We start from the raw sequence: 12,017 nt of genomic DNA, 5'->3' as shown, positions 1-12,017 counted from the left end.
TAAATATGCCTGCAGTAACTTGTTAGTCTACTGAAAAGAAAATGTAGTACAACTGTTTTAGTTGATCTTCATACCTGAAGTAGGAAATAGAAAAGATAACTAGCATGTTAAGTGTCACAGTCATCAAACAGATTAAGGACATCAGAGTGTCAATTAAAATATTCTTAGCATGATGGAGAAGTGGCTTTTTGCAAGAAGTGTTGAGCTGTGGAAAGCAGAGCTCATCTCCGTTCAAACTCTCCATAATCAGAAAGAGGCAGGCAAATGTGAGGCAGTTGAACTCCAGTCGCTGGTTAACAACTGCTTCATTTTGCTCCTCCTTCATTTACAAATGAGTTAAAGCGATCATCCACATTTGTTTTCCATATAATTAAATTTAAAAACACAAGCCAAATTCAAAACAGTTGGGACATTAGTCAAAGTAAAAATGATAACATAATAAAAATAGAATGTAATGATTTGCAAATCTCATAAACCCATATTTTATTCACAATAAACATTAAAACAGCATTTATCAAAAGTATTACATTATTTATTTATTTATTTTAACAATAAAATGTAGTTTTTTTTTTTTTAAAGCAACACATCTCAAAGAAGTGGGGACAGGTCTATTTTTACTGGCTGAAGCATCCCCTCTGCTTTTAACAACAGTCTGTAAATGTTTAGGAACAGGAGAGCAGCTGCTGCAGGTTTTAGAAGATCCTACCAGTGTTTGGGTTGGCTATTTGGGGATTAAGTGACACTAGGTATCCCTACCTGGGATAAGTCCTGGTAGAAGTCGAGTTCCCAGAAACTGTAGTCGGTGCTAGAGAATCACTCTCTGTATTAGCTTTGGTCTGCCCAGTTCCTAGGATGCCAGACCAGACCCCCATTGTTCTGGGGACTAATGCTAGTCTATTTAAGAGGTTAGCCCAGCTCTGTAGCCAGGCCACTGGGGTTGATCTAGCGCAGACGCTAGGTATCTGGACTGAAACTCCAGAACTGAGTGAGATTCAGACCACAGGTGAGGAAGAGGACCTGGGTTGTGTGAAATGGATGGGGCCTGGACCACTGACCATACCGACTGGAAGCGGCTGTTGGGCCAACTGCCGGGTGGAGCTGAGGCGCCCATTGGACAGGGAAGTGCTGATAGTGGACATGTTGCTCCTAGCTGGGGAGTGAGCCCATGGGCGACATGCTGTGCAACCGTTGGTTTTGCCAAGTTCAGAAGTGACTGTGGATAGTTTCCCGGTCCATGTGCATAACAAGTCTGCACAGGAGATAGTTCTCCCAGTTGACTCTGTAGTGGGACAGTGGTGTGAGGTTGATGTGGTAATGGCACCCGTGAAGCCAAAACCTCAGTCAGAGGGGGGACCCGATAAGTTTGATCCCCAGTTAACTTTGGTGACTCACACATCCCAGAGCCTTGGAAAACCAGGCTGAGGGAAAAATGAGCAGATAGAGCCAGTGGGTTCTCCTAGCATGAATGGGATGTGGGACTTGCTAAAGGGGTGAAGCATCATATCAGGTTCTCTGACACTAGATCCTTTAGAGAGTGGTCGTGAAGATTGGCGCCTGCTGACATTGAGGATGTGCATAAACATCTGCAGGACCTTCTGAGAGAAGGGATTATAAAGGAGTCACGCAGTCCATATGCGTCTCCAATAGTTGTAGCTCGGAAGAAAAATGGCAGTGTCAGAATGTGTATACCCCGGGCATCCAGCCCCGACAAGAGCCACCCACGCACCACCCACATTTTAATGAGGGGCCCAAGATGATCCAGGAGAGGTGGCAGCCCAGAACCCAATCTGACAGATAAACAGCCATTCACACCTTCCAACCCACAATCTCATATACAGAAACTCACATCCACTCGTCCCACATAAATACAGAAAAAAAAATAAATAAATAAATAAAAAGGACATAACACACCTACTCACACCCTCATACACACTTTACACTCCCAGGTCCAGGTGATGTCCCCCAAAGGGGCAGCCTATCCCTGGACCAAGGAGATGGTCCCCTTCTCTCTGGGGTGGAGAAGAGCAGACAGCCCAACCCTGCGCCGTAGGGGCAAGGTAGCACATGAGCCAAGGCGAGAGCCAGGTGCCACCCGGACAACCCCGGTCCAGCCGCCAGCCCCGACCCCATCCAGAGACAGGCCAGGAAGAGTCCACCCAGCCCCGACGAGCCAGCCAGCCAGAGCAGCCCCAGGGTGAAGCAGCCCAACCACCCAGCGAGTCCCAATCCACCCCGCAGATGCACCCCCGCAAGACCCGAGGTCCCACCAAGAGGCTACCCCAACCAGCGCACAAACACCAAACACGGACCCCCAAACACAGACCCCACAAAGGTAGGCGCCCCAGGTTCGAAGAGTCAGCCAGAATACACCCCACTAGCATGAGCCCAGCACTTCGCCCCCACCTCAGGCACCCTGCCGCATCCCACCCTCCATCACACAGCAAGCCGCAACAGCAAGGTAGCAGCCCCGCACGATACCACCCCAGCACCATACGGAACTGCAACCAAGCAGGCACCACTGAGCCACGCAACCACGCCGAACCCCCACCCAAATACAAGGACAGGACCGACCCTGCCGTCAAGCACCCCCGCAAGAGGCCCGCACCCGGGGCCAACAGCCCCCACCATGCCCCCTCAAACACATAAACAAACTCTTGTCACCATCCCTGCGACCTCAGTCCCGGGACAGCCACCACCAAGCCCAGCCCCACCACCGCCCTCAGACCAACCAAAGCCCCAGCTGCCCTAGACCCGAAAAAGGACGCGACCCCTCCACAGCTCTTACAATCCTCTCTGGCACACCCAACCAGCAAGGCCAACATCCCCCCGATGGCGCGACCAGCAGGGCAGGAGAACATGGAGCCCGCCAAGCCACCCGGTCCACGCCGGCAACCCCAGGCTGCCCATGAAACAACACATGAGCCAGCACCAGCCAGGGACCCACACCCGAGCCCACCCACTGATCCAGACCAAGTACAACCCGCCAGCCACCCCGCGACATCACAAGATGCACACCACCGCCCCATCCGCCCGACAACGACCACAAACCAGCCCCAGGCTAGAGGCCAGAGCAGCAGGAAGAAGCAGTAGAGGAAGGCAGGACATGCGCGCCAAAGATCATGTGCCCCACCAATCCCACACCACAGACCCAGAGGCACCCAGGCACACCGATGGAGAGGACCGTGGGTGATATGAATCTGCTTAAGGTGTTAATTTACCCATCCAGGTAAATTAACACCTTAAGCAGAAACTGAGAAACTGCTTCTACAAGTTCTAGACTGGCTTAGGGAGGTTGGGCTGAAGCTGTCCTTGGACAAGTGCCAGTTCTGCCAACCAAAAGTGTGGTGTTCGAGGCATATAGTAACGGAAAATGGAGTGACCACTGATCCTGAGAAAGTAAAGGCTGTCACTAATTGGCCGTGGCCTACAGACCTGAAGTCCCTGAGGTCTTTCCTCGAGTTCTGCAGGTATTACCACTGATTTGTTGCCAATTATCCCCGAATCATCAGGCCCCTTACGGATGTCACAAAAGAGTGCGAGCCGTTTGGAGAACGATGGAGCCAGGCATGTACTGATGCTTTTCACCGCATTATACGTTGCCTCACCAGTGCTCTTGTAATTGCATTTGCAGACCCTAAAAAGCCGCACATTTCTTGCTCTTAAATGGGCGATCATGGACAAGTTCTATGATTACTTGTATGGGGCGACATTCATGGTGAGGACAGATAACAAGCCCCTTACTTATGTGCTGACCACAGCAAAACTTAATGCCATGGGGCATCGTTGGTTAGCTGCATTAGCAACTTATGACTTTGACATGCAGTACCAGCAAGACAAACATCAACGCAGATGTGTTGTCAAGGACCTTTGGGGCTGAAGGGGAGGAATGGGAGTGTATATCCCCCAAGGAGGTATGTTCCATCTGCATGGTGACAGTGGTCACCGAGCACCCAGAAATGCCACTGTAGGGTAAAAAGGCAGATTAAAGGACTATGGAAACCTCAGAAAACTCCCAAACCTCAAATTCTTCCTTTTCAGACTCTGTTGTTACTCTGCAGAAAGGGGAAGGGTTCACCTCAATCAACTCACCTTTTTGTTTTCGAAGGAAGAAACCCAGATGGCTCTCTGATCTTATCAAGAGGAGAGAAACAGACCCCTTTTGCAGCAGACTAAAAGGATGCATACACTAATCACTGTTGTTGACTCTAAACAGGATTTACACCCCCTCCTCATACCTCTTGCTTGAAAGATGAAACCGCGATGTCAATAGTAGTACTTTGGAAGAAATTTACATTCTGAGAATAGAACAACCAAGGACCTGTATAAACTCAAGAAACAGATAACGCCTTCGGTCTTCTGACACCGAGGGAATTATTACATTCCTTCAAATCTAGTTAATCTCAAGTACCCCAGCATCCTGGTCTCTGCTTAGTATAAGTTTGAACTATACCTACCAAATGTGAACTTTCTAATCTGTTCCAAATAAGTTTCTGGTCTGCAACCCTCATGGTAAAATGTGATATTTGTACTAATATTGTTTTTCTTCTTTCAGTTACAAGAGTCACGTTTCATCTTTTAATGTTTATAGTTGTCTATATATGTTTTCTGTTTTGCTTTCATTCATTTGCATATCGCATGACAGATGAAACATTATTAGCATTATCCTGCCAGCACGTTGCAAGCGTATCACTATGTGTTTACAGTGCCAATGACCATGATTCATTGAGATTAACTTCATGTGAGAAGACTTAATTTAATCACTGATCGAGTCTGCTTCCCCTTTTGCTAACTAAATTTAATTTTGAGGCAGAAGAGGAATGCAAAGATCAAATCACGTTAGTTTCTCCTTAAGTGTCAAAATGCCCCTTCCGAGGAGGAGTATTGCTCATTGGCTAAATGACCACCGAAACGTCCTGCCTTCTTTTGAGAACTGCAGCTCTGATTAGACGGTAAGCGTGCAAAGGCCAAACCCCAGCCTTGTTTAAAAGTCCTGCGCCCGTCCTGCTCCCAGTTTTCTTTCTTTTTCCGGATTCTTTCTTTTTCCCCGATTCTTTTTTTTTCGTTCTCTGTGCGTTTTCCTCGTCCAGTCTACTTTTAATCTTATTCCTTGTTTTTTGCGTTGCTGAATTCATCACAATTTTCGTTTTGAACCAAATTTTTGTCATTAATAAGTTCTTAGTTTATTTCAGCGGTCAACATTGACGCTAATTTAGTAAGTCAGTGAAATAAGTAACAGTCCGAGCCTTTATTAAATTCACCTGCATCGTCTTCATGAGACTGACTCTTCATCTCCAGCCTGACCATCAAACCAGCTTCGAACGGCCATCCCAGAGTCGTTCACCTGCCAGCTAAAGACAAGCTGCCGACTGTTTGGACTAACGGAACCAGCTGAAGGTTCGACTCAGCTGTCGCTGACGGAAAGTACCCTGGAGATGAGCCCTCCCGGTCACCTTCCTCCTGCCGTGGCCTAAAAGTTCCAGACTGGTACTGAGAGACAGTGGCCAGACGGATCCTTCTCTTGGTAGGACAAACTCTCTGAACCGTTTGCTGGCTAACTTCTGGTGGTGCTCTGTGCTGATCGATAGGAGTTAGTTTCACTCAGGTGGCCAAATTAATAATAATAATCGTAATTTCCTCTAAGTTAATTTCTCAAACCCCTCTGCCTCAAAATCTTAACCTCTTAGATTTGATGAGACTTCCTGTTTAACCTTCATGCCATTATAACGCCTCGATCAGTATCTTATTGCCATATTCAAACGTGCAATATTTTCATAACCTGCCAGAACTTGTGAGATATTTGTCTGTTCAATCAATGTCACATAAATAGTGCAAAAACATAATTCAGTGTGTTTTGATATGATTATGATTTTAATCCGAAGTGAAGAACTCATGATTTATGGTAATTAAATGTTGAGACTGATAACTAAAACTTATAGATTTATGTAATATTTTCCTCTTTTGAGAGGGTAGTGCCCCGTAACATTATAATTTAGGAATTATTAATAATTCAAACGTCTCCATCTCAAAATAAAATATACCCTTTTCCCTACACCACCTAGGTACGTAGATCAGTTGGGTCCCTCTTCTCAGTGTATTCCCGATGTGTTCCCACTTTTCCTACTCACCTGGATTTGGGTTTCTTGAGACAGTTATCTAGGGCTGAGATAGAAGGGGAACAGAAGAGGGATGAGGTCACTAGTAAGGTGAGGGCAGCTGTGCAGCAAGGGTCGTGGACGGACGACATAGACGCCAGCTCAGAGTTCAAACTGTTCAAAAAGGAAAAAGACAGCCTTGTGATGATGGATGGTCTGCTACATAGAAGGACATGGAGACCATCTGGAGAACATGGGACACAGCTGGTCCTCCCGGCTGAGTTCAGGGAGACAGTTCTATGATCCCTACATGATGACATGGGTCATCTAGGAGTGGAGCGGCTGACAGATCTACTGCGGAAGCGCTTCTATTGGCCCAGGATGATTTCGGAGGCGGAGATGTACATCAAAGATTGTGGAGAATGTACTTTCAGGAAGACTCCAAGTAAGAGGATGGCTCCTTTGCACCAGATCACGTGCCGCGTGCCCATGGATTTGGTGTGCATTGACTTTCTCTCCATGGAGCCAGACTCTCGAGGGATCAGTAATGTGCTGATCATAACTGATCATTTTACACAGTACGCACAGGCAGTTCCTACGTGGAACTAAAAGGTGCTCACTGTGGCCAAAGCCTTGGTGGAGACATACTTCTTGCAGTATGGTCTACCGGCCAGGATACATTCGAACCAAGGGAGAGATTTCGAAAGTCAGCTGATCCTGGAACTGTTGGGGATATTGGGGGTGCGGTAATCCCGTACCACTCCTCATCATCCACAAGGTAACCCCCAACCCGAGAGATTCAATCGGACATTGCTATCGATGCTGGCTACCAAGGGTAGTGAAAAGAAGGGATCCTGGAGTTGACATGTCCCGTATGTCGTCCATGCTTACAACATTACTAGGTGTGATGCCACAGGATACTCACCTTATTTGCTGATGTTTGGGCGAAAAACTAGGTTGCCCGTTGACATGTGTTTCAGCACATCGCCAGTTGAGACCAGAGACAAAAACTATTCCCAATACGTCAAGAACCTGAAGAAAGATCGACAAAATGCTTACGGCCATGCCAGCAAGACTGCTGATAAGGCACATGAAAGAAATAAGACAGCCTATGATCAACAAGTGTGTTTCCAGGCGATTGGTCTTGGTGACAGGGTTCTCCTAAAGAACTTGGGACTGAAAGGGAAGAGGAAGCTGGAGAGCTGGGGGAGTCCCAACTCATATGTTGTGGTGGGAAAGTTTCCGGGCCTCCCAGTCTACCGAGTGAAGCCAGAGAGTGGAAGCGGGGGTGTAAGAACTATACACCGCAATCACGTTTTGCCCATTAGCCATTCTGTGAGGATGCCACAGGACAAGGAGCAAGGGAGAGCATCTGCAAAGCCAAGGACACGACTACAAGTAAAGGACTAGAAGCGTCAATCCAGTGGAGTAGCACCTACCATGGATCTGGACCCTTCTGATTCATGTTCTGAATGGGAGTATGAAATGGTTCAGAGATCTTATAGTGAAGGTCAACCAGAGGACTTACCTGCATGTGGTGGTGCAGAACCTGAAGAAAGGTGTAAGGAGGCTGATGAGAGAATGGACCAAGACCGATCTGAGGTGGCCATCCCTCTTTCAGAGGACGAGAGTGGAAAGGAAACAGAGACTGATAGTGAAGAGGACACAGAGCTCTCAGCTGGAGAGAACCAAGAGGGAACTCTAGATGGGAACCTGGATGGTGCCTCATTGACTGTCTCTCAGGACTCTGACTCTGACCCAGGTTTAGAAGATGGTGCGGTATCCCTTAGTGAGTCTAACGTCAAGCTTAGATCTCTTAAAAAGACGATTAGGCTGCTCGCTCAGTGGCTACTGCTAGCGGGACTTGGCGGGCGGTTGGCGGCTAGCCAGCAGAGAGAGATGCGAGGACCGTGGCGTGGATTCTTTAACCCTGGGGAAGACATTGGACGGAAGCAGGCAGACTACGGCAAGTACGACCTCCTGGAGAAGGATGTATTCCGGTGATTGGGGACATGATTATTGGGGATATTCGTGGAAGCAGCGCGAGTGCACCAATATCAGGCCTGCAACGACCTGAACCATATCCTTAAATAGCTGCCGGCTTTAAGCAGTGGTGGCTGATGGAGTTTTCTCCAGGGTGGGCTATAAATCGAAAATAGACATATACCAAAGGTTTTGGTATATGTCTAGTATGTGATACCTTAGTATATGTTTTGGTCCAAAACATATACTAAGGTATTACACCAGTGTACATAAATTAAAACAACAAAAGCAACATTATAATGTACATATAAATGCACATATGCACAAGTGCTTCCTGAACACACCAATAGTTACAAAGACGGAGGTCTCCCAAGGCACAAGCCTGTAGGACACATTTAGCGTTTATAAGACCTGTTATAGGACCTGTTTTCCCTTATTTTTCCACACTTTACCGGAGAAAATACGTCAAAGCTTGTTTTATGGTGAAAGCACTCACTACATCATGTGTTCTGATCGTACAATATAATGAAGATCAGATGTGTCACTCCGATTAGAATTCAAAACCAAACATTCTAACAGATTTTAGCATAAATTTTTTAAAACTAATTATTAACTATGAACTTATTTATTATCTTGTGTATGTAACTAAGTCATGTAATGAACTTATTGCTGTCTTTGAATAAAAGGCAGCACACCCACAGCTCGACTTTTCAATCAGGCAAATTTTTTGACAGACGGATGTGACGTTAGCCCCCGTGGTGGGAGCCCCACGCTCTGGCAGCAGGAGGCGGTGAAATGTAAACACAGCTGCATTCAGCTCTGGGCGCATTTTATCGTTTAATTTTTATTAATTTTTTTACGTCTTATTCAAGGTAATGTGAGTGGTGGGGCGGCGCCCTTGCTCCCTCTATTGTCCAGCCGTCACTGCCATTAAGTTTCCTTTTTGTTTAACCAGGTTAAGAGCATCATGCTTTTGAACTTGCGCTACATGAATAAACTGACTTGAATTTAACTTAATCATACTGTGGCCTTTTATTCCTGTATCCTCACTTGCAAAAATAAAATAAATAAAATAAATCATTATAAAGCCAAAAACTGTTCAACTGATTCTTAAGCTCAGCTTGATAGTACATATGGTTCATTATATTAATGTCAAAAAAGAAAAAAATCTAATAATTTAAATAAAGCAATAAATCAGTCACTAGTTTTTAAAGTTTCATTGTGCTTTATTTGTCATATCTCAGAATTGCAAACATGTCTTCTTTACTTTATTAGTTCTGGACTCCATTAAATCCGACCAATAAGCCTGTCATCTGAAAAGCATTGGTAAGTATTTTCATGTTTCTAAATGATAAACTATAAACACACACAAGTTCTTTCATCTGTTAATCGGTGAACTAAACTTTGAGCTCATCACGTGAGAATTTAAACAATGCTGATGTACAATTAATACCACTAAATGAGTCATTATTGTTGACAGTTTTCAGTAAAAACAGCTTTCCATGTAAAATATTGTTAAAATACTTTGTTCAACCATACAGATTAATAATGAAAGATTAGCCAAATAATTGCTCTGTTCTGATGCAGATTGAGTGAATAAACTGTATCTACAGTATGTTAGCATCACAACAGTCAGGCTGCAGTATTTGAAGAGTTACAGTGAGTTTTACAGATTTCCTAAACCACGGATAAAAGAAAGCATAAATTATTGGATTTAGACAAGAGTTACAATAAAATAGCCAGCTTCCAAAATCTGAAAGTTGAGAACTAAATGACATGCTGTTACCTGCAAAAGTAGGGACAAAATAAGGACAAATACATATTAGAAACACAACCACAACGACTCCAATAGCTGTAGCTGCTTTTCTCTCAGACTTCCTAACAGACACAGAAACTGAACCCTGTTGACTGACGGCTGCAATATGAGACCTCATGGCTCGAGCCTGAGACACAGCCACCACAAATACTCTCATATACAGAACTATGATCACTGTAATGGGGCTAAGAAAGGTGAAATATCACATCAAAAATCCCTGTTTTAAAATCAATTACAGCTGTACACTCTCCATGGCAGGAATTATATTTGTCTGGATGCTTTAGATGCTCCTTCAAAATTGTACCATTGTAGAGCACAGAGCAGGCCCAACACAGACAAACACAGATTTGAACTTTCCTCTGAGTGACTTTGTTTGGATAATGCAAAGGGTCACAGATGGCCACATATCGATCAGCTGAAATGAGCACCATGTTTCCTACTGAGGCAGACGTAACAATGTAAGAAGTATAATGAAAACATCCACACATGAAGCTCCCTAAATACCAGCATCTTTGTGACAGGATTTGAAGCGGCATCAGCACAATTCCAACAAGGAAATCTGAGACAGCCAGAGAGAGGAGGAAGAGGTTGGTAGTCGTGTGAAGCTGCCTGGAAAGGGATAAAAAGAAACACTAAATACTTTTGATTGTTTTGAAATACTTTCAAAAAACAGAACACTGTGTCTGTAAGTAAGAGAACCCAATGTGCAAAAACATTTTGATCTGTAAGGTATTTTTATTTTAATTGCTATTACATATTTTGTTCTAAATCCCTTCAGTAGATGATGATGTTAGATTTCATCACTCATATTGTTGTTACATTCACAGATTGTTGCAAGGAGAGCTAATATTGACTTCAATAATAAATATTCCTGCAGTAACTTGTAAGTCTACTGAAAAGAAAATGTAGTACAACTGTTTTAGTTGATCTTCATACCTGAAGTAGGAAATAGAAAAGATAACTAGCATGTTAAGTGTCACAGTCATCAAACAGATTAAGGACATCAGAGTGTCAAATAAAATATTCTTAGCATGATGGAGAAGTGGCTTTTTGCAAGAAGTGTTGAGCTGTGGAAAGCAGAGCTCATCTCCGTTCAAACTCTCCATAATCAGAAAGAGGCAGGCAAATGTGAGGCAGTTGAACTCCAGTCGCTGGTTAACAACTGCTTCATTTTGCTCCTCCTTCATTTACAAATGAGTTAAAGCGATCATCCACATTTGTTTTCCATATAATTAAATTTAAAAACACAAGCCAAATTAAAAAAAACTTTGGACATTAATTAAAATAAAAATGATAAAAAAAAACAAATTAGTGCTTTTGATCTGTTTTGGGGAAATTTCATTTTATTTTTAGTGATCTCAATGTTCGCTTTTAAACATTCTTCGGAAAACTTTCTTGTTTTACTGACAGTGATGCTTTTCAAGCTTATTTTCAAAATTTTCACTTGAAGGCAGGGTCGTGGGGTCAGGGTAGGTAGGTGAGGAAAAGAAACAATAACATAAAATGAATATTATTATTTGTCCACTGATCTTTATGTATGACTAATTTCGTACATTTTTATGATCAAAATCGCTAAAATTGCATATTTCCTGTTCAAATACAAGGGTGAAACGCGAGGTGCGGCAGCAATGAGCCGAGCCTCACCTCTGAATGCGCAATCCATCACAAACTGGGTTGATACATGCAATTGGCCCGTGCCTGTTCTTGGGTTTATATATTTGTAAATCTGACTCTAAAGGAGTCAGTGCCTCACCAACCATGAACTTCTCCGCACGTCACTGCTTGAAGGCTCTCCTCTGCAACATGACATTAACTTTCACTACTTGACTGTTACTTGCACTTCTCCATCTGTCCACAGTGTAGCGCTGCAAGGCAGAAATTAAGAACTAGAATGACAGTGTAAGTTCAGTCATTTAAACAGTCTAGGAGCTATTTATGTGATTGTATGTTGTATTATTGTCTTTCTGCTGTATTTATATTGTAGTAAGTACACATTCTCAGAGATAAATAAACTAATGTGTTTTTTTTTCGGATTTTACTCAAGGCCCAAGTGGAAAGAAATTTCTTAGAGCTATAAACATTCTTTTACTGTACAAGACCTTTATCATACTGTGTCGATAGGAACA

At 43.9% G+C, this 12,017-nt stretch overlaps 1 protein-coding gene and 2 pseudogenes across 1 annotated transcript; 1 reads left to right on the top strand and 2 right to left on the bottom strand.

Annotated features, from left to right (window-relative positions):
- LOC108251182 overlaps window positions 1–1,139 on the bottom strand; it is a 6,633-nt pseudogene extending 5,494 nt beyond the window's left edge.
- Window positions 1,140–2,064: 925 nt separating this feature from the next.
- Window positions 2,065–3,090, top strand: LOC108229174 (extensin-like). The gene is made up of 2 exons (XM_017404833.1): window positions 2,065–2,597; window positions 2,679–3,090. Exons 1-2 carry the CDS (start codon window positions 2,065–2,067, stop codon window positions 3,088–3,090), a joined length of 945 nt encoding a protein of 314 aa, XP_017260322.1.
- Window positions 3,091–9,483: 6,393 nt separating this feature from the next.
- On the bottom strand, window positions 9,484–11,018 carry LOC108229173 (annotated as a pseudogene).
- Between the last annotated feature and the right edge of the window lie 999 nt (window positions 11,019–12,017).

This window comes from Kryptolebias marmoratus, linkage group LG6 (assembly GCF_001649575.2).
Source record: "Kryptolebias marmoratus isolate JLee-2015 linkage group LG6, ASM164957v2, whole genome shotgun sequence".
Taxonomy (NCBI): Eukaryota; Metazoa; Chordata; class Actinopteri; order Cyprinodontiformes; family Rivulidae; genus Kryptolebias; species Kryptolebias marmoratus.
This window is presented reverse-complemented; position numbering and strand designations above follow the sequence as displayed.